This window comes from Paramisgurnus dabryanus, chromosome 23, assembly GCF_030506205.2.
Source record: "Paramisgurnus dabryanus chromosome 23, PD_genome_1.1, whole genome shotgun sequence".
Classification (NCBI taxonomy): Eukaryota; Metazoa; Chordata; class Actinopteri; order Cypriniformes; family Cobitidae; genus Paramisgurnus; species Paramisgurnus dabryanus.
In genome coordinates, this window is record NC_133359.1 from 12,000,744 (window position 1) to 12,024,346 (window position 23,603).

Below are 23,603 nucleotides of genomic sequence, written 5' to 3' on the forward strand. Positions count from 1 at the left end.
ATAAGTTACTGGGTTGATCTTTTACATATTTTTTAGGTTGATAGAAGCACTGGGAACCCAATTATAGCACCTAACATGAAAAAAGTCTGATTTTCATGATAGGTCCCCTTTAAGACCTAGTATAAAACGAGTTTTTCACCTTGAGACTTCAGGACGAAGTTTTAAGAAATCCTCAATGATGAAATATATGAATAGAAAATATCCTTTTATTTAACTGAAATCACAAGATTTTTAAATGTTTTAACCAATTTATAGAGTTTTCACTATTATTTTGATAATTCAGGATGATCAAGTAATCTGATATTTTTTGGTAATAAAAATAGACCTAAGGGAGCAAAAGCTTTTAAAATGACAACTTTGTCTTGATGAGACAATAATAATTGGTGCAAATAAAGTATCAAAACCCAACAAACACATGGTTCTATTAAACAACAATGCTAAAATACAGTGATGAAAATAAGTATTTGAACACCCTGCTATTTTGCAAGTTCTCCCACTTAGAAATCATGGAGGGGTCTGAAATTGTCATCGTAGGTGCATCATGTCCACTGTGAGAGACATAATCTAAAAAATCCAGAAATCAAAATGTATGATTTTTTAACTGTTTATTTGAATGATACAGCTGCAAATAAGCATTTGAACACCTGAGAAAATTAATGTTAATTTTTGGTACAGTAGCCTTTGTTTGCGATTACAGAGGTCAACGTTTCGTTTTTCATTTTTTTTGGCCCACTCCTCTACACAGATCTTATCTAGATCAGTCAGGTTTCTGGCCTGTCACTGAGAAACACGGAGTTAGAGTTCCCTCCAAAGATTCTCTATTGGGTTTAGGTCTGGAGACTGGCTATGCCATCCCAGAAACTTGATATCCTTCTTACAGAGCCATTCCTTGGTTATTCTGGCTGCGTGCTTCTGGTCATTGTCATGTTGGACGACCCAGCCTCGACCCATCTTCAATGCTCGCGCTATTTAATGTGCACTCCGGTTAACCTCTGAATTGTCCTAGACGTGACTCGATGCGGAGCTGAGCTGCACGTCCGGTGTGCGACCCCCTTAAGACAGTTTCTAAAATAACTGAAAAGTGTTCGACATATGCATCTCGGACGGCTTGGGGGTGAGTAAAACATGGATTTAATATCATTTTTGGCCAAACTATCTCTTTAAAAAGTGACACAAACGACATTTTTTTGTGATTTTAATTTTACATTTTTATCAAACTACTTGAGACTTATTGCTTCATGTTTACATTATTTATTTTGTGAAACATTAACATTTGTATCATTTTTTTTATAAAATGATTGTGCATTGCATTATTTTTTTATATTAAAATATATTTAAACTGCTATAAAATGTCTTCTGTTTAATATTTTCACCTCCAGCAGCGATACTTCAGTGACAAAAGTAAAGTTGTCTCATTTAAAACAAGACCCAAGATTAGGCTTCTATCTAGACCAAAAAAATGACAGAGTTACATTTATTTTTAATTAAGAGGTTAAATCTGCAGTTTTTTGAGCGTATCTGCGTGCGTGGAATATGGAAAGGCTTGCTTTTCATCCAGACCTTGACGCTTTGTATGGTGTTGCGCAGACCCTTATGACGTCAGAGTACCGCGAGAGAAATGGTAAAGGCGGACCATTTTGTAACATTTCGACATACTCTCGCGGTTTTCTGGTGTCATAACGGTCTGACAACGGTCGGAACGGACTGCGCAGCCCCTTTGATTCTTTACGGTAAAATACAAGCAACATGAGAAGTGGTGAGGTGGTTCTTCTCAGTAGAAAGTAAAGGTACGCTTGAAACCCTTAAATCTAACTGGTTTAGTTACTTACATCGTGTGTTGCACTTTCACCACCGCTAACAATCAGAAACATCGCGCAGACGTGTACTCGCTCTGTAGTTTGTAGCTCGCGCTCCGGCTACTGTAAACAACTCCACCTTCTTTGATTTGATTGGCTATCGCATCATTTTGATTTTGACAAGTACTTTAGACTGCTGATTGAGGCAGACAGATAGAAGTGGGCGTTGCACAGTATTTACAGTTATATATAAGGCAATTATTATTCCAATAGTGATGATTGCTATTACACACCACGGGGATCTTAATGGTGGGCACGAGCCTGCGTGAAAAAAATTGATTTGGTCGTAAGAGCGTGAGAAATGGGGTCAACTGCGTGTGCCCTGCCATGTAGGAGTATTTTCTCAAGGCCTGCGACTGAGGGTCATATTTCAATTCAAAGGTATGTAACTTACTCCGTTTTTTTATTAACATGACTCTGACAAACATCAAAACACAGTATGTGTTGGGCACCAACTCCCCGGGGGTCACCATCTTGTTTGCTCAGAAAATAAAAACTTTTTATTCTGTTTAAATACGAATCACAACAACATGCATAGATACAAACAAAATGACGATATATACAGCATTTTGCGGTGAGTAAGCAGATGACGCGACATCCCCGCACCAAAATTGCTTGGATTTATACCGTCAGATTAGCTTTGTCACATTAAATTTAATTAAACTACAGATGCAGAAATGCACTATATAATTACATATTTGTATATATTTAGTTTGTGTTGTTGTCAAATACAATTATAAATGATAACAACTAGCCTAGAAATCTAGACGCACCCTAGCGGCCGCAAAATATATTTGCTGCCAGGGTTTAGTCTAGGCACTCACAATACACTTAACAGCTCCAAAAACCAAAATTTGGTCAGGCCAATCACATCGTGTGTAGCGTCTGTGGGGCGGGCTTAACATGATGACGACAGAGCTGCAACGGTTCCTACTTGAAAACTTCGTTCTTCGTTGCTCTGATTGGTCATAGCGCTATCCTATTGCGTGCAGAGGCATTTTGAGGGACAACCTTATATCCCACCCCTTGCATTGAGCCGTTTGTGTGAAGAGTTGCCAGACCTTACATCTTGATGTAGGTCTGGCTAACCAGGCTAGATAACAACAGCATTTTTAATAAAGTTTTATTCTCACACGGTTTCGGGATAAAATTTTAGCTCGCATTGCATTCTGGGTAGTGGCGGCCATTTCAGGGGACGCGGTCGTAAGGATTCACAGCAATAGTACGGGAATAAATGGATCGAACGATGATCAAGTTTAAATTACATATAAATACAAACTCAACAATGAAGCAATGTTGCGGTAACGTTACTTAGAGAAAATCCGTACAATCAACGAACTCGAGCTGGCTCCTTATTCGCCTAACTATCCGTTCCACCTTAAAAAATATCAGAGCGCTTCAAGCGCCTCCCTTGCAATGTCATTGGCTGTTTATTTAAAGGAACAGTAACCACAACAATTTGAGACTGGGGCTGCGTCCGAAAACTCAAGGGAGTGCCTCGTTGCCTCGCTGCAGTGGCGAAGCCAGAAATGTTTAAGTGGGTGGGCCTTTATAAAACAGGGTGGGCAAAGCACAGAATGTACATAAACTGGGGACGTGCACAACAAATTTTTACGCCCGTGGTGGACGTATGTTTTTTTCCCAATGGAAGCATGGCGTTTTTCAAAACAGCCAGCAGCTGTCCATTTATTGAAAAAGCTCAGCTCGTCAATGTAAGTTCTCACACGGCCGTTTAATCACAGTGGACGAAGGGCGGGACAAATATCAAAACAACCAACCGGCTCACAGTTCAAGTATCACAGCAACCAAAGCCCTAGGCTGAAAAAACAGCTGGTATTTGGCGTCCTCCAGGCGTTTTCAGCTGCGTTTAAAAACGTTGGTGTGCACGCTACCTAAGCCAAAATTATAAAACAACTTATAAATAACCAACAGTAGCTTGTCTACAGTATATGGGCAGGTGGGGCTGTGCCTGTTTTATACAGTCTATGGGCAGTGCCACACCAAATTATTAATCCACTTGAAAACACAGAAATCAATATAAACTGAATTAGTAAAGGAATTCGTTTTTACGTTATTTACGTTACGTGAACATAGTTCTGAACAATAATTTGTCATTCCTCGTCAGCAAAATGCATGACGTGAAAGCGTCATAGGATATGACAGATTCAACAGGTACAATAGTTATTTGCTTTTACTAAAGAACTCGTTTGAGAGATTGTTATTTAATGAGAAAATGGCCATCAAACAACATGGCGCAATACAAAATTGCATGTGTTGTCATTTAAGTGTACATTTTATTCCAACAACAGTAAATCATACAGCCTATGACACAACACAGAGTCTGCCCCCTTAAATAGTTGAATGGAGTAATACTCCTGACTATAAACTGTAAATAATAATGACACCACTATAAACATTACGAAAATGTCTGAACTCACCTTTAGATGTCCTATTGTATTAGTCTGAGACGGGGCTTCTGGTTAAAGATGGAGAAAGTCTCGATCATAATAACAAAGTCCAATATCTTTGATCATAATATGTCCCTTCGCGCAAAGAAAAGCAGAAATACATTTCTCAGACGAGCATTTATCATCGATGAGCGTAACGTTATATGTTTTTTATACAGTATGTGGTGAAGAACAGTCTTTGACACAGCATTAGTCATTATCAAAGTAATACGTGCTCGTTTCATTTTGACGACGTTTGAAAAGATGTCCTCAGTAATCCAACATTTCCATGAGTGATGTATAGTCTCTGTCTCCAAAAGTAAACAGACAACAGCAGATGTCATCGTGGAAAGGCTGTTAAACGCGATGATTTGCGACTCGCTATTTTCAAATTCAGTTCAATCGCGCGTAGGCGGAACTAACAATGACTGACGAATCATATTCAACGTTTCATGTTGACAAGCGTGTGCACCAATAGGGTAAAAGAAAACTGCGAAACTGCTTGAACATGCAAACTTGCACTTATATTTTATATTTCAATTATATTTATAATTTTATTACATATATGAAATTATAGTGTGATAAGACATCTATTCGTAGTACTATTATTTATTTTTGTTAAATTATTTACACATTTGTCTGGAAAATGGCCTTCTGATTGGATGGGCCACAACTCAAAGTGGGCGGGCCCAGGCCCGGCCAGGCCCACCCGTAGCTTCGCCACTGCCTCGCTGCCTCATGAGGAAATGACTTCGGAGGCATGAAGGCAGCTCAGAGAAAGACTTTCGGACACACTTCAAAGGCAGCGTGTTTGAAATATAAACAGAGAGCGCCTTTGTGATAACTAATCACATATTTGAAAACTACAATACTAATTTCTCGCTAAAAATGCAATTAAAAGGTGTAAAAAGTGAAAATGTACCTTTATTTACACTAAATTTGTGCTCCAGTCGCTTCCTTGGCTGCCATTTTATTTTTTTCGAACTTGACCAGACTCGACCAATCACATTCTTATTGTACGCCCACGCATAGGTATCTCAGGAGACAGGAAGTAAACCTAACATTGAACATGCCTTGATGCCTTCCTTCCTTGGAAAGCTGCCTCAGAAGGCAACAATTTAGAGTTTTCGGACGCAGCCTGGAGCTAGGGGCAACCTTCCGATCTCTCTGATGAAGCCTTAACGGAAGTGACTTAAACTGCAATTCATCGATTGGCCGCTTGAGGCTGGCTCCAAAAGGGAGTCAATAGACCTCCATGTTGAAAATGGCCAACTTTACAGTATAAAATAATTTGTTTACAGCCTGGTACAAAAAGTGTTTTTGGTCTGTACAGCTAATTTTGCCCTTCATGACAACTGTGAGGGGGTTGAATTTTTTTCTAACTAATCTGTTTAAATTATATTAAGCCTTAAACTTCTGCACTTGAGTGAGGGGTGAACGGCCACTGCTGTCACTAGAATCGAGCTAGGCGGTAGGGGTGTGCCATAGCATACCGTTCACGATAATACCGGTATAATTTTTTACACGATAAAAAAGTCATATCAATGATATAGCGACGTGATGATGACGTATGGTGCATTTACGTTCCCTAACGCACAGCAACAACAGCTGAGAGCAAGAGCAGCATGTCAGCAACGCGAGTACAACCAAGCTTTAAGGTACGCGAGGAGGAGATAATAGCAGCAGCGGGTGATGTGAAATCATTTGGAAATCATTTTCTAAATAAACGCAACGTATAGTCCAGTGGGACTTGAATATATGTTTTTTTCTTTTTCAAAACACATTTTTGACTGATGTGACTTATACTCCAGAGCGACTTACGGTCTGGAAAATACAGTATTTGGTTTGTAGCTCCACCCACAGATGCGCTCTCACTTTCAGTGTGAAGAAAAAAGAAAACTGACTAAGTCATTATTAATTGACCTTTAACAAAATTCTGATATTTGTCTGATATTTTTGCTCAGTTTGCTTATAAGTAACCACCTATTTTTCCCTGTGAAGGATGATACTGAAGAACAGAAAGCGATTGTGATGCCTCCATATTGGGTAGCTAAAATATAGTATTTTTATAAAACTTAAATTTCCTAACAAATGTCTTTTTAATGAGTTCTCTATGTTCTTATCACAGGTTTGGAAATGCGTTACCCAGGAGTCATGAAAGTTATCTAGTACAGGAAAGTCAAGCACCTTATCTTCTAAAAGATGCTCTGGTGACCAGACTTACAGGGATCTTGAGCGTAAGAACGGTTCTGTCTTTCATTTTTGGGTTAAATAATTGATCTACATTACACCTTGAATTAATTATTTGAATGTGTGTGTTAACTGTTTGGTTTCTTTAAGCACAAAACCTGAGACTGTTAAGGAGTGGTTTAAACATGGCAGTGATTGTCTTGAGGAGGAAAAACTGCAGAACATCAGGCGGGGAAGGAGCGATGCTCTTAAATGTAATCTAACACACAGATTAAACCCATGTCATTTTTACTGCTAATGCAATGCTCTGTTCTGTCAATCGAGCTACAAGAAAACAAAAGTCTTCATCCAAAATTTACTTCACAGAAATATTTGAGTATTTGAAAAAGGCTTGGTGTATTAAGTTTCTCTTTGTTTAGACCACATGTACGTCACTTTGTGCTCTCGCATCTGTCCAAATTCCTATCACTAGGTAGTAATCTTGTTTATGTTTGTTAAAGATATATGCATTTCAAGCGAGCTGAAGCAAAACAGTCCCTCATGTATAACGGGACAGTTCACCCACAAATGAAAATTCTGTCATCGTTTACTCATTCTCAGGTTGTTACAAACCTGTATAAATTTTTCTGATGAACACGAAGGAAGATATTTTGAGAAATGTCCGTAATCAACAATTTGTGAACCCCATTCACTTCTATAGTAGGATAAAATAATACACTGGAAGTGAATGGGGCTCGTGAAAGGTTTGATTATGAACATTTCTTTTATCAGTACAAACAAATTGGTACAGGTTTGTAACGACATGATAGTCAGTACAGGTGAGATTTTTGGGTGAAATATACCAATGCTTTGACACGTGTAGCCTTCTGCAACAACACTAAACAAATGCATTGAATTGTATGTGTGTATAAATGCAGGTTTTTACAATCATTAAGTAATCCTTTAAAATAATCAGGATTATGATTTCTACCATAATGTGTCCTCCGAGCCTTTGCACGCAACACTGCAGAGGTGCGCTCACGAGGACTCTTTTCTGCGTGCATGTGTCTCTCGCTCGCGCATGGTTTTCTTGACAGATCAGTTTGAGAACCAGCCGCTATAAAATAACGTGGCTACGTTTTCATTGACGAAACGATAACTAAATTGAAACAATCACATAATAACGACAACTATGACGAAAATCTTGACATTTTATCTGTGAATAAAAACAAGACCCTACGCAGGGTGATCTTATTAAATCCAAGTACTATGAGAGCGAATTAAGAGCATATGGTGAAGTGTGGTCTCGCAGTACGTTGATGTCAAAATGCTGAAAGCCTTTCATTACGCTGTTATGCTGACTAAAACTTTGGGTTCTCAGATGGTGGAGAAGTTTCACAGAGCCAGTAAAGAAGTGGCTAATAGGATCGTTATGATGTCGGATGCCAGATCCACCTAAACTTTCATCTAGAGCAGTGTTTCTTGGTCCTTGAGTACCCCCTCCTAGAAAGTTTCATATGACTCCTTATTTAAAACATTTGATTCAACTCAACAGCTTGTTAGGGAGACCTGTTAACCATTCTGGAAGGAGGCTGATTGGTTGTTTTAAATAAGGAGACATCTACAACTTTCTGGAAGGGGTACTTGAGAACCAGGATTGGGAAGGACTGATCATGACGAAGATGGAAAGATCCTATTTCATCAAAGCTAAAGAAGCAGGAGACTTGGGACACAAGCACAAGCTCACTCCAGACATGGTTTCTGGCTTTCAGGTCTGTATAACATTATACAAAATCATTAATTGTATCTGTAGAGCTTAGTGGTAAAACATTGCATTAGCAGTGCAAAAGGACAAGCGTTCGAACCCAGGGAACACACATGGTGATAAAAATGTATACCTTATAATGCACCAGAGGCCATTTTGGATAAGCATCCGCCAAATGTGTAAATGTAACTAGTCAAAGCCAGATCATTTCAGTCCTAACCTGTTGTTGTCACATCAAGTTTTCAATCCATACATTTTTCTTGGAAATTGAGCCCTCTCCCATCAGAGCTATGAGAACACACACAATTCTGGTCTTATTGGCCATCACCACTTTACAGTTAATGATGAGAACTCCTTCACAAAGACCATTAAAGATCACATAACACACACGATTTCTGCCACTCTCATGTTAATCTTGGTTATCTATAGAGTAGTATTTCTTCCTTCATATTTCCAAAGAGTCTTTCGTGTTGTCAGATTCATAAAAGACAGAACACCTTTTCCAGTTTTTTTTTTTTCCGGAAAAGATGATCTCTTGAAGGCGTACAGTGGGCGGAGCTAAAGAGTTAGGAGTACAAACAGCTTTTGAATTCTAATCCAACAGCTGATACATCAAAGTAAATAAAGCTTACATAAAAACTGTTTTTTACATAACCTTGGCTTACAGTCAGATGCAGCCATTGGCCCAGAAATACTCTTGTCACATGCTCAATGGCTTTTTTGACATTATGCATTAGTTTAGCCAGAGGATTACAACTTTTAAACGGTGTCAATAAGTCAGAATGCATGAAATGGCATTAAACCCCTCCTTTAAGGACACTATCTGGAATGACCTCTCAAACAGATACCAGGTGTTCAGTGTAATCATATTCTCACTTGTTTTTAATTAGGATTATTTAGGGACTCATACGATGTTTTAGTCTTACTTGCAGGTTTACAGCGTCAGACAGTTTTTGGAGGAGTGCACAGCGTTGGATGCCAGATTCAAGTCAAAAGTGTCAGATGAAGTGTGGTACAGACTGGAGGAGGAGCTGATATAAATGAACAGGTGTTAAACAATATTAGTTATCTACTTCTCTTCAATTGTCGATATCAATATACATGACCCTCATATTCTATTCCATACAGGCTCAGGGCCAGCAGATGAATCAGGGGCTTAAAGAGAGAGCAGAAGACCAAGATGACTGCATATCTGATGAAGACATCTGTGCATCTGCCAGTGAAACAGTGGTAAGAAAATATAAAGGCATTCTGTTTTTTCCCCATTTAATTATTAGTACAAAATGAACTTGTTTGCATGTACCTCAATAGTGATTTATATTTTTCTTTATTTCCTGACCTATTTGTTCACAGAAGAGGCCAAAGCTCTCTGCCCTCGAGGAGCTGTTTGCTGTAGAGGACATAGAAATAAAGTAAGAAAAGAGACCACCAGCACTGATAAGGCACTACAGATTACTTCCATCTCCTCAGTCCTCAGCGAGTCCAGTAACCCTGGTGGTGTGACATGAAGGACACGGCCAATGCTTTTTTTGATTTGGCTACAGGGTATCTCTGTGTGCAAGCATCATCCACACCCTCAGAGCGTGCATTTTCTACTGCATTGAAAATGTTTTAATGATACCTTGCCCTATATCAGTGTTTCTCAAACTTTTTCAGCCCAAGGACCACTTTATCTTCCGATTTTTTTCTGAGGACCACCTAACAGAATCCCACTCTAACACACCTCCAAAAAAACAACAAAATAGGAAGGATAAGCTAAATTTAAGTTTAATATGCAACTGTTTCAAGTCAAAAACAAATTTTTTAAACACAAGTGCAATGATATGTTCAGAAATTATTATATGAATTTTATTTCATTAGAAAAAGTAAATGTGAAATGAGTTGCAGCTTAATATGAACAACAAACTGCACATGTGAAAAAAACTGCAATTAAACAGAACAGGTCCCACTTAATGTCATTCCAAAGAGCCATTAGTTTAAAACTGAGGTGGTGGGTATATGAAGTACATGGTTGTAACTATGGTAACAATAAAATGCTGAAAAAAATTGTTCCCCTTAATGTCCAAAATCACTGAAATTACAGAACTAACAGATATGTGGATTTTAGCTGCTTTCAGTTGACGCTTGATCTTTTCTTTTGACTCCTCTTTGGTTTAGCCACCGATCCATTTTTACGTTATTAAAACAGAATGGCAAGAACTGATATCACAATTTCACAAGGGCATTAAAAATCTATTTAAATAAGTGACAATTTTGTATAAACACTTGCCTAGTTTAGGTCATCTTTTGCCAGACCACTGGGGGGTTTGGGACCACACTTTAAGAATTACTGCCCTATATAAATGTGAAGTAAATATATATTATTATTATATATTGATGGATTTTTTTGTCCGTAGGTACAGAGTAACTAGTATCAGCTTAGTAACCACTGATTAACCTAAATGTTTTCAAGTTAACTTCTCTTTTGTGTTCTTTTGCAGATGCTTTCATAAAACATCATAAGGTGGAAACTGTTGGACAGTTATGACAGGCTATGAACTCTGAGATGGCAAAGAGAAAGGAGACATAAGCCTGCCCCAAATCCAAATTTATGCTTTGATTTTATATCTGAACTATTTGTTGCTGGCTGGATTCATGTTGTTAATGTGCAGTTAATGGATATACTATATATGTGCTTAACATATATATTATGTGCATAAATGTATACCCCATTGTTTGTAAAATCTGATTTCAGTGCCCACTGATTTATTGGGGCAGTGTGATGAAAATTTCGGTCAAATTAAATTATTTACAAAAGCTGTGTGTTGAGTGGTTTTTATTTGTGGGAAATTTGTTTACACTGTATGTGAAATATACTAGAGGGGCTTTCACATACATTTTTAAATAGATTTACTTATAACAACAAAATAATATGTTGACAAGTACTAGAAAGAAATATATATGGTCATATATTGCAATATAAAACCATATATTTACATAGAAGGTTATCTAAATGTATTTTAATATAAAAGAAATGAATAGATGTAAATATTTACATAATATTATAATACATAAGATATTTTAACGTAGTTGATTAAGATTGACACAAAGACGTCATAAATGTTCTGTCGTCATAATAAATGATTTGTTGTCATAGAGACGAGTACACAGTGTGTGTTCTATATTTAAATTATTTGTCTCTCATTGGCCAAGCGAATGGAACGTTTGACGTCACCGAACATATAAAAAGGCTTGCCCTGACGTGTTCCCTTCACACACTGGTGATTCTCTAAGCGAAAGCTATTGAAAACCACTACTACTCTCCTGACTTTAAAGACATCAAAAACCAAACGATTACCTTAAGTCTTTCAAACGACTAGTCAAGCAACAGCTGACAGTTATTTAATAGACTTTTAAAGACATTTTCAACATCATGTCTGATTTGAAGGATATCGAGACCAGCAGGGGTGGTATTCTGCGAAAGCAGACTTCTGCCCCTTCAGGTTCTCGGGTAACCTTCGCCCGTCCGCGGGCTGAACCGGATGTGGAATTGAGCCATTCAGGTCAGTAAATATTATTTACGCCTTTTCTCCATCCGAAGGTTGCAGCTTACGAAGATCGCATATGCAGGCTGCACATGTCTGGTTTATTTAAGTTAACTGAGCATTGCATTCGAAAGTCGTAAACATATTACAACAATTTACGATTAACTGAAAATAATAGCCAATCTTTTAATTGTTAATATTCTGCAAAAAGACGGTTTAGATGACGTATGCAGCCTACAAATGCGACCTACGAAGGATAACTACCTTTAACTCATTAACCTTCCCCGGTTGCATAAAGCACCTTAAGTGTAATTTTCCCTTAATTTCACCCTTATGTTTCCTTTAAAATTAAGGGTGTTGCAGAAAAACCTTAAGTTTTTTCTGTTGCGTCTCCATGGCAACAATAGTATTTTATAACAACAAATCGGGGTCGCTATCATGAAACACTTTACGATTACCTTTACCTAAGCGAACCATTTAAGGGATTATATGCAAAACACTTTAATTATTCTCTTACAGTAGTTAAGGTGAATTTACCCCTTAAGTGTCATACTTAAGGGAAAAACTTAAGGTGCTTTATGCAACCGGCCAGATCCTCACGGTCACATATTAGTCAAATGTTGGGTTTGTCAGCTCATTCGGTTAAAGAGAAACCCCAAATGCAAAAATATACGAGTGGAAATTAAGTTCAGTAGCTTTACTTTGCGCTATACAGACGAACGTTGCTATATGCCTGTATTGTTGGTGGAATTAAAGACTCGTATGCATGAGGTGTTTGTTGTAGTTGATTTAATATGAACTGTGTCTATTTCAAATACGGGTTGATGCGAATGTCTGTTTCTTTACACGACCCTCCCGCCATCATATGGCAGGTGAGGTAATACCTTTTCCAAGTTTAGAAACCGACGCATTAATTCGCATTACTGAATGTGAATGAATTATTCGACGCATTACTTAAGTTATTCATTAAATAATGTCTCAAATTATGAAATCAGGGTCATAATAAGGTAAACTTTACATTTTATAATGTTACGCGTTCGTTATTTTGTCTGATTTGTTTCGTTATGAACAAAGCAGAGTGTGATTTATCTTTGGACTCGTCGCGCGCGTGCTTTTGTCTGGTGCGGTTTCTTTCAAACGCAATAACTGACGATATTGTCAAACATATTTATTTTTTCAAACGTGTTATGCGCTTTGTTGTGATATTTGAGCATGAACTAATGAAAATATATATGAGATCGGTAGTAAGATTAAATTACGTCACCGGAGTTTTGGTTTAGGTGAATGGCTATTTTGAAGGGAGGGGGGGGCACGGGGCAAACGAAATGCGCGACCTGTTTTTTTACTGCTAATTTGCACGACGCCTCATTTTGTGTCACCATACAGTTCATTCTTAAATGGATCTACGTAGCCCAAACACACTTTAATAAATCTCACTCATAACCTCGAGAAGAGGACTGACTTTCCTCTTTTATCGCACCACACGTTCATCTAACTCACGAAGCTTGAGTGCCATCTAGTGGTGCATTAATGTAAGGACATTACAGCGTGTACAGTGGGGAGCGAGATGCTCAACGGAGGTTGTGCGTCTCTGCCCCCGCAGCTTTAGAAATGTGGGCTGTCCCTCCGGGGACAGTTAATGATGATGAGTCTCTTTACACTATTATAATGACATATTAATATATATATATAATTTTAAAACACTCATTCTATATATTTTTCCTCATTTTACAATAAGAATAAACGCAATAACAGTGTGGAATAACACAAATATAGAACACTAGCATATATGAAATATTATGTAACAGGTTTTATAATGTAACAAAGTAACAATGTGTTAGATTTCAGAGAAGTTTATAATGTCTTCTTTTTGTCTGTTCTGTCCAGTTGGTAGATGGACTGAGAGCATGTCTAGACCAGCACAGGGGCCAAAAGGCTGGGATGTACGAGATACATACCAGGAGTTGGCCTACGCTCCAGCCTCCTATTATCCAAAGATGTTTGTCCTACTGGGAAAAACATATGAGGATGAGGGGGTCCCTGCAGGTCAGTTTGTTACACCAGTGGTTTGCACGACGCCTCATTTTGTGTCACCATACATTCAGCTCATTGTTTGATGGGTCTACATAGCCCCTCATGAAGTCAAACACACTTTAAAAAATCTCACTCATAACCTCGAAAAGAGGACTGACTTTCTTCTTTTAACACACCACACGTTTATCTAGCTCACAAAGCTTGAGTGCCATCTAGTGGTGCATTAATGTAAGGACACATTACAGCGTGTAAATCAATCCTAACTGTAGTTAGCTGCTGCGGACCTAAGATCAGCATAGAAAATGTATATGGCTAATTTAAAGGACATCTATATTTTGCTCATATTCTGTACCTTTTGTTTTAAATTGAGTATTTTAAACGATCTTATGCCTAGAATTAGTGAAGGAGGTTTGCATGATTCTTTGGTTCATAACTATTGTGAAAGTTTGATCAATTGTGCATAATGACATACAATAAATGCATACAGAGTTACAAGACCATCACTACTTCCGGTTCATGGTGACTTTCAAGGGCAAACACTACATTGTGTTTATCCGGGCCTGCTAATAAGAACACAAAAATCATTCATAGTGATCAGGACACTGGGTTTAAAGTGACAGCACATTGTTTTAGGTCCGTTAAATGGAGGCTTGTAACTATAAGCAGATAAACGCTATGCTAACTTGTTGTTAACGTGTTCTGATGTTATAAACACTCATTTGTCAGCTTCCCGCAGCCTCGCGCCCTTTTCACTTCTGTCATTTGCATTAAAAAAGTGCCAGTTATAAAATTCTTCAACTATTTATCCACAATGTGAAAATACCATGTTAACTGTTAATGTGTTTTTTTATGTCTGATCTGTCCAGGTGTTAGACAGAAAAAGCTTACATCAACTGAGAGGCTCAGGATGTCCATGACTAGAATGGAAGCCTCACGAAGGGCCCGTTTATACTCGGATGAGGAGGCACGTTGGGCCCTTCTACAGATTTTGAAAGATTGGTGTGGCCCTGAAGGTCAGTCAGCACATCATTATTATGAAACCTCAAATTTAATGAAAAACATTTGACACATTAACTTATTATATAGATAGTAAAACATACATGAAGTTACTGTGTACTTGGGTCTAGCATAGCATGAGGGCGGTGTTTGGTATTTTTGGTGTTTACATTTGTATGTATTATGTAATTATGTTTTTCATGTGAAGTTTTTAAATTAAATAAAATATGGTTCACATAGTTTATTAATTTAATAATAGCGATGATGTATAAAACATTGTGTTTATGCATCAGTAGCGGGCGGTGACTTCTCTTCCGAGGGGCACAAATCCGAAATATGTGTTCCGTGTGTCTTGTGTTGCTCGTCATGTCAAAATGTGTGTTTGTTGCGTCATGTAAACCTATGTGCATCATGCGTCATTTCAAAAAACGTGCCTGCTGCACATGCGTCAAAAGGGTTTATGACAAAGAGACGCTTACGTTCACAAAATACTCGCAAGACACCAACTTAAAACTAAACTCTGATTACAAATGACATTAATCGAGTATCTGGCAAACGCCTTTGAAGCGTCTGCAGCAGACACGTATTTTGACATGACGCGTAATGCACATAGGTTCACATGACGTGCCGAACATATGACGGACTAAATACATGTTCGCATTGTTCGCCCTCGAAAAAGAAGTCACTGGCCACCACTGGTACACATACATGTCTTATGTGATACATTTTTGTTATTACTATTATTACAATGTTTGTGAAAATACCACAGTAACTGAGATCTAACACATTGTTACTGTATTAAGAAGTTTAAAATGTGTTCTTTGTGTCCGGTCTGTGCAGCTGATAGACAAGATAAGATCACGGGTTCATCAGCTGAAGGGCTCGTAAGTCTCGTTGAAAGCAGTGGGGAGCGAGATGCTCAACAGAAGTTGTGCGTCTCTGCCCCCGCAGCTTTCGAAATGTGGGCTGTCCCTCCGGGGATAGTTAATGATGATGAGTTGGTCCCTGCAGGTCAGTCTCTTACACTGTTATAATGACACATTAAATATATATAATTTTAAAATACTCAGTCTATTTATTTTTCCACATTTTACAAGAAGAATAAACGCAATAACAGTGTGGAATAACACAAATGTATAACACTAGCATATATTAAAAATTATGTCATGGGTTTTATAAAGTTACAATAGTAACAATGTGTTAGATTTCAGAGAAGTTTATAATGTCTTTTTTTGTCTGTTCTGTCCAGCTGGTAGACAGACTGCCATGTCTACACCAGCTCAGGGGAAAGAAGTAACAAGCTGCGGTGAACGAGATTCACAACGGAGGTTGTGCGTCTCTGCACCCGCAGCTTGCGAAACAAGGTTTGTCCTTCCCGGGGCAATTGACGATGAAGAGTGGGTCCCTGCAGGTCAGTTTGTTACACCAGTGGTTCTCAAGGTTTTGCCTGGAGGCCCACTGCTCTGCACATTTTGTTTGTCTCCCTTATTTAACACACATGATTCAAATCATCGGCTCATTAGTAGAGATCTCAATGAACTGAACTGATTGTGTCAGATGATAGAGACATACAAAATGCAGTGGGCAGTGGGCCTTGAGGAACAGAGTTGATATATATATATATAATTTACAACACTAATTTTTCCAAATTTTACAATAAGAATAAACTGTGGAATAACACACATGTAACATTAACATGTATGACATTTTTATGTAATAGGTTTTATAATATTTTTCACAATACCATAATAACTATACAGTAACAATGTGTTAGATTTTAGAGAAGTTTATAATGTCTTCTTTGTGTCCGATCTTTCCAGTTGTGTCTACATCTGCAGCGGCTTTAGATGAAGAGGAGAGAAGCTTACCAGGTCAGTGTATTACACCATAATAATGACACCCCAAAAAGTATTGTTTAAATTAAACAAACAAACAAACGTAAAATGAGAACGAAAGCAAAAATCTAACACGGGTTTCACATTATTTCTTAACTGTTTTCTAAGCAAGGTTTTCATTTAAGGTTTAGAAATTTACATTCGCCATTCTGGCACAAATCTCTCGTGTGGGCAGGACTTAACCATACTTTAATCCCATTGGCTAGTGAGATTTGAATTACAGATCTCTGATCAGGAATAAGGGTGGGACAATAAATTGATATGCGGATTGATCATTGTCTGTCTTCGTGTAACACAGTCTCACCCCATGTCGTCAATATTTGACGACACTTGACCATTCGTCATACGTATTTTTTGACGAACTGGGGACTTCAATACTATTACGTCCGTTGCATTCTCTTTCCTATTTTCTTACCATTTTTGCGTCGGTTTAGGGTTAGATTACGCAAAATTAAACAGTGTATGCGAAATGAAACAGTTGTCACCTGCCGTTGGGGTTAGAGTTAGGTTTGGGAAGGGATGTCATTATGTAAATCTAACCCTAAACCGACGCGAAAATGGTAAGAAAATAGGAAAGAGAATGCAACGGACGTAATAGTATTGAAGTCCCCAGTTCGTCAAAAAATGACGCGAAAGGTATACCCTTCGCGTCAACATATGACGAATGGTCAAGTGTCGTCAAATATTGACGACATGGGGTGAGACTGGGTTGCTTCGTGCGTTACAAGAATCCATATTGTGGCATCAAATATCGATATAATAAATTAATAAACATGACTGTATATATATTTCCCAGTGTTATTAATTTATGGGTTTCCAAAAAACCCCTATCGATCGGGCTCTAATCTGGTGGTAACATCTGTTGTTCATCTTTTCTATTTTTGTCTTTTAGAACCAAAACCAAAAAGCCGGAAGAAAATCCGTGCTTTCTTGCGCAGAGCATTGCAGGCTATCAAAAAAGCTTGCTGTTGCTGTGGAAATGAGGATATAGTGGAGCCATTTTGATCCTCAGGTGCCCGTATAGATGAAGCTGATGTGTAGAACGGTTCTGGTCTTAAGCAAACGGGTTTTTAAGAACCACCCTATTGCCGGTCAGGTTCGTCATTCCTTGGATATATCAGCTTTCCAAGAAGCAGCTGATCATATGGTCCATTCGACCATCGCCCATGTGCTCCGGCAGATCAGCTGATTTTAAGTCGGGTTCTTCTTACCTGCACCGAGCTCGTGATAAAACACTGGCAGTATAGTCCCTTCGGACTCGAGCCGGCGAGCTCTTTTCCTTGGAAACATGCCCGTTCCAAGAAGAGGATGATCTTAAATGTGGTTTGTCTGCCACGGGCGTCATGCTCAACCGATCATGCTTATTAGTCAGTCAGGTTTGTGTAACCTGCACGAGCTCGTAAGAAACACAGGCAGTATAGTCCCTTCGGACTCGAGCCGGCGAGCTCTTTTCCTTGGAAACATGCCCGTTCCAAGAAGAGGATGATCTTAAATGTGGTTTGTCTGCCACGGGCGTCATGCTCAACCGATCATGCTTATTAGTCAGTCAGGTTTGTGTAACCTGCACGAGCTCGTAAGAAACACAGGCAGTATAGTCCCTTCGGACTCGAGCCGGCGAGCTCTTTTCCTTGGAAACATGCCTTTCCAAGAAGAGGATGATCTTAAATGTGGTCTACGGACCACGGGCGTCATGCTCAACCGATCATGCTGATTAGTCAGTCAGGTTTGTGTAACCTGCACCCATCTCGTGAGAAACACAGGCAGTATAGTCCCTTCGGACTCGAGCCGGCGAGATTGTGGAACCAGACTATTGCCAGTCTGGTTCATCATCTTTGGACATAACAGCTTTCCAAGAAGCAGCTGAATGGTCAGGTTCATCTAGCCTGCGGTCAAGCGATAGTGATCGTGAGTATAATGTTATTGTGTTCTGACCTTTATTGTTGGCTTTATTTTTTCCCTTGTCAACTGTTTCTCTCCTTATTTTTTTCAAATCTCTGTCCAGTTTTGTAATACATGCATTTTAGGGGTGTCACGATTCGTTTCTCGATTTTTACTTCTTTTTTTAAGACAAAAAAATGCTATGCCTATTATTATTATTATTATTATTATTATTATTATTATTGTTTCACATTAACATGCACATTGTGTGCTTTTCCTCGCATGGGGGGTTTGTGGGCTTCACTACGCGAGAGAGCTTGTAGAGAGAAGATTCCTTCTTGCACACACATGCACTTAATGCACGCGTCCTGGAAGCTGCGCTTCTCTCTGTCTCGTGCTCGCGGTCTCGCATCTGTCTGAACATAGTACAAAAGTAGTAATCCTTAAGTATTTGTTCAGTTTTATGCGATTCATGCGAGCTGAGGCAAACTATCGCCTCTCTTAATCTCATGCACGTGCAGAGAGCTGCGCTCTGTCCGAAGTCAGATCTTTAGTTAGTAATCCTGTTTATGATATGCATTTCAAGGAGTTGTAGCAATACGTTATGATATGCTCTTTATTGTCTGCTTTAATTTTCTCCCTTGTCGACTGTACTTTATTGTTTCAAACCTCTGCCCAGTTATCGTAATAAGTGTGTTTTTCCTTTACATTGGAAAAGTGTGCTTTTCCTTTTTATTGTCCTGATTTGCTTATTTAAAAAAAGATTTAGGTTTTTAAAAGTGGTTTTACTCTTACTTGATCCTAAACTTCTTGTTTATTCTGCTAGTAGCTGATTAGCATTTTATGTACTGAACAACTCTCCATTATCTGCACATACTTTAAATGAATATTTATTTTTGTCTGTTATGTTATAAGCAGCACTGCCATTGGGGTTCATGTGAGACACAATTCTTGTGTTAATTTTGTACTGATTGTTTTTCATTTCTTTATGTCATTGCTTTATGAAGTGGGAAGACAGATTGGAAGAGGTGCCTTTAGTAAAGTGGATGAGGGGACGCGCAAATCTGATGGCATGAAGGTAGAACCGCTCTTTATCAAATTGTTTTGCCAACCCTACATTATATATGACTTACATATGATTATTTCTCTCTTATACGTCACCATCAAATATATTAAGAAGTCTGGCAAGGAAATCTACACTAAAATACCCTCGAACCCAAGGACATTGAGACAAACAGACCCAGTTCCGGCCGCCGTGGAGGTCAACACACCACTGATCTACTGGCCGTCCTTCAACATGATGCCCAGCCGATGCCTGACCAACGACCACCAGCGGAACCTATTTAATCTCCTCATCCGTTTACATATATCTCCCAAGGGTTTTTTCCCTCCTAGGACTTTTTTCCCTCCTTGCAAAAAAATTTGGGAGGTTTTTCTCCTAGGGGGTTTTTTCAACCCGGGGAGACAGCCGACATTGGCTTTACATAGCACCCTCTTCTATACGTTACATTATTAATACGCTCGCTTGTAAAGTTTATTCATAGCCGCTGTATTTTGCTACTTATATTGTCTGTCGAATTTGCTGTGTTTTTTTCCTGTTTCTATTAATGTAAAGCTGCTTTGAAACAATTACAAATTGTGAAAAGCACTATATAAATACAATTTCCATTCAATTTTATTTTGAGTTTGAAAGATTTCATGTTTTTAATATTTTACCTCTATTTATTGATTTAATTTATTGTGGTTTTTTTGTTCTTCTGTCAGTGCAGCATATTGTTAAATATAATATTAATGTACATTGTAAATACTACACAAGTATTTTTATAAACTTTTTTTATTAGTTCTTGTTGTTGTTAGTTATTTTTTTTTTTTTTTGCCTTAAAAGAAATACAATAAATGTGATGCCTTTTATTTTCAATAGAATGCATATTTATATTAAATATTATAAACACACATAAATATGAAAAGCAGTTGTTTTGTTCTTTTTATTATCAACTTAATCCAATAAAAAAATAAACATTTGTGACAAACAGTAAGAAAGTAAACTTTACCGTTTCACAGTACAATCCATAAAGCCACAAAGGTCTAAGAGTTAATAACGAATAGTATTTACGTCACTGTTCAAAATTGCACACTTATTTTGGTTTTCTTTATAGGGAACAGTGAACGGTTTCAGACACAGTCATTGATTTCATTGTAGGCTGGAAGATGCAGTAGTATTTGTCTTTCGATATATCTTAAGCTTCTGTAGGTGCTGAAGCACGTTGGTACAAACACTTAACATGTGTGTGTGCCATTTAAAGGATTTGTCCACTTTCTTAAAAAAAATCAAGATAATACTCACCCCATGTCAAGCTGGTGCGTTACACGGCTGGTGCAAGAGGAGAAGTTGTGCTTTAAAAGTACATATTTTTTCATTTTTCTTGCCAAAAATGACAATGGTTTTGCTAGATAAGACCCTTATGCCTCTTTGGGATCTTTTAGAGCCCTTTGAATCTGTGTTGAAACTGAAATTTTAAACTGCATTTAAACAGTAAACTGTTGGGGTCCAATAAAGTCCATTAAATTGAGAAAAATAAAAAATAAATTAATTTCTTCTCGACTGAAAAAAGAAAACCCATTAACATTTTGGATGACATGGGGTGAGTAAATGATCGTTGTTGTTTTTTTATTGAGTAATCCTTTAGGCCAGTGGTTTTCAAACTGGGGGCCAGGGCCCCCAGGGGGGCTGCGAGATGGTGCCGGGGGGCCCAAGTTTTATGACATTTTATAAAATACATTCATTTATCATGAATTCTGTGTAATTAAACCTAAAACGTAATAAGCCAACTAACCAACAGCCCTACTAGGTACAATTTTATATGTTTTGTTTAATTAAAATATAACATTTTGTTTTTGTCATAAATTTTCTTTTGGGGGGCCGCAAAAAAATGCACTGTACACAAGGGGGGCCGCACGCTGAAAAAGTTTGGGAACCACTGCTTTAGGCTGACTGTCAATGTGAACCCCCAAATATTTATAAGAAGCAACCTGTTTAATCTCTTGGCCATAAACCACAACAGAGCTCCTAACCCATACTGATCTGGGGTCTGCATTGACATCTTCTGTCTTCTTTACCATTAATCTCCAGATAGTGGTGATCACATCAACTCACAAACTCATCTACAACAGCTTTATAATAAATCCTGCTATCTGTTGTCAATGTCTGTGCAATAATATGGTGTTATCTAAAAGTCATACGCAGTCCTAGGCATTCGTTCTTCATTTACTCACAAGCGTGCAAGGCACATTAAGACGCATTTTGATGAACTATGCGATGAAACAACTGCAAAATTGAACCCTGTGTTAAATTGGCTGAGAAAGGTCATTAAAAAAAAAAAAATCCAATTGCACATTGTAAACACAAAGTATTTCCACCTAAGCTGTGAGCACTTGTAAAATATTTATTTTCAAGTGAAAAATGCTATAAACCAAAGTTTGTACTGTAAACCATCCATAGAAAATCCAACATCAGTTTGACAACAATTCATAAACCGCAAATTTGATTTATATCACATAAAAGTGTATAAATTAAATTATTATAAAAATAAAAACCTACAGTTATTAAACAAGTAAAAGAAATAGTCTCATTGAATTATAAACACACAAATAAATCATCATGGTCTATAGCAGAGATCCTAAACTTCAGTTTACCGCTGCACGTTTAGGATGTCTTCCACATCTAATCTGATTCAAAGTGATCAGCTATGATATAAGATTAATAGAGACAAACACAAATTGAAGATATTTCCCACCTTAAAACAAGTCTGAATAAAGTAACATTAAAATTATTTAGTAACCTCTAAACATTTGAAGAGTTTAGTAACATTGCATAAGGTAGCATAAGATCTGACATCAAAAACATGCAGCGGTAAAGGATGCTCCATAAAAGAATGCTGGACAAAGCAATAAACACACAGATGGCTGTGGATGCCAAGTAATCCATGAACTTTACAACAAATACATCAAGTCGAATTACATCATCCAGGATTTCTTTATCTTATATCTGGCTAAAATCCGAGCTGTCCAGCAGAACTCTTTTAGCTTCCTGAATGACTCTGTCGCCCTGAACCCAACTGAGACGGACTAGATGCTCTCGAGCCGACAGCTGAAAACACTTTCCCCTCAGATCCATTTGATCTTAAGCCTTTGAATTGAGTGCTGGCACTGCTGAGTACCACCTTGGTCCTCTTTATTTCCTGACCTATTTGTTCACAGAAGAGGCCAAAGCTCTCTGCCCTCGAGGAGCTGTTTGCTGTAGAGGACATAGAAATAAAGTAAGAAAAGAGACCACCAGCACTGATAAGGCACTACAGATTACTTCCATCTCCTCAGTCCTCAGCGAGTCCAGTAACCCTGGTGGTGTGACATGAAGGACACGGCCAATGCTTTTTTTGACAGGGTATCTCTGTGTGCAAGCATCATCCACACCCTCAGAGCGTGCATTTTCTACTGCATTGAAAATGTTTTAATGATACCTTGCCCTATATCAGTGTTTCTCAAACTTTTTCAGCCCAAGGACCACTTTATCTTCCGATTTTTTTCTGAGGACCACCTAACAGAATCCCACTCTAACACACCTCCAAAAAAACAACAAAATAGGAAGGATAAGCTAAATTTAAGTTTAATATGCAACTGTTTCAAGTCAAAAACAAATTTTTTAAACACAAGTGCAATGATATGTTCAGAAATTATTATATGAATTTTATTTCATTAGAAAAAGTAAATGTGAAATGAGTTGCAGCTTAATATGAACAACAAACTGCACATGTGAAAAAAACTGCAATTAAACAGAACAGCCTAGGTCCCACTTAATGTCATTCCAAAGAGCCATTAGTTTAAAACTGAGGTGGTGGGTATATGAAGTATATGGTTGTAACTATGGTAACAATAAAATGCTGAAAAAAATTGTTCCCCTTAATGTCCAAAATCACTGAAATTACAGAACTAACAGATATGTGGATTTTAGCTGCTTTCAGTTGACGCTTGATCTTTTCTTT

General features: G+C 38.0%; 1 protein-coding gene and 2 long non-coding RNA genes across 9 annotated transcripts; all 3 read left to right on the forward strand.

Annotated features, from left to right (window-relative positions):
- Positions 1-1,364: 1,364 nt before the first annotated feature.
- Positions 1,365-6,747, forward strand: LOC135781821 (uncharacterized). The gene is made up of 3 exons (XR_010545268.1): positions 1,365-2,237; positions 6,432-6,540; positions 6,644-6,747. It is a non-coding gene; the product is annotated as an uncharacterized lncRNA (long non-coding RNA).
- Positions 6,748-7,864: 1,117 nt separating this feature from the next.
- On the forward strand, positions 7,865-11,036 carry LOC135781384 (uncharacterized). 2 transcript variants are annotated; one of them, XR_012335865.1, is made up of 5 exons: positions 7,865-8,244; positions 9,158-9,285; positions 9,366-9,467; positions 9,591-9,649; positions 10,718-11,036. It is a non-coding gene; the product is annotated as an uncharacterized lncRNA (long non-coding RNA). The 2 variants fall into 2 exon arrangements; XR_010545150.2 differs by having other exon boundaries at positions 7,865-9,285.
- A 473-nt stretch (positions 11,037-11,509) lies between these two features.
- On the forward strand, positions 11,510-20,362 carry LOC135781382 (uncharacterized). 6 transcript variants are annotated; one of them, XM_065291817.1, is made up of 9 exons: positions 11,510-11,779; positions 13,649-13,807; positions 14,662-14,808; positions 15,632-15,802; positions 16,041-16,202; positions 16,612-16,662; positions 17,579-18,591; positions 19,572-19,642; positions 19,742-19,800. In XM_065291817.1, exons 1-7 carry the CDS (start codon positions 11,650-11,652, stop codon positions 17,689-17,691), a joined length of 933 nt encoding a protein of 310 aa, XP_065147889.1. In that variant the 5' UTR covers positions 11,510-11,649; the 3' UTR covers positions 17,692-18,591; positions 19,572-19,642; positions 19,742-19,800. The 6 variants fall into 6 exon arrangements, with proteins under 6 accessions (XP_065147889.1, XP_065147890.1, XP_065147885.1 ...); XM_065291818.1 differs by having other exon boundaries at positions 19,745-19,799; XM_065291813.1 differs by lacking the exon at positions 17,579-18,591 and having other exon boundaries at positions 19,742-20,362.
- Positions 20,363-23,603: the final 3,241 nt, after the last annotated feature.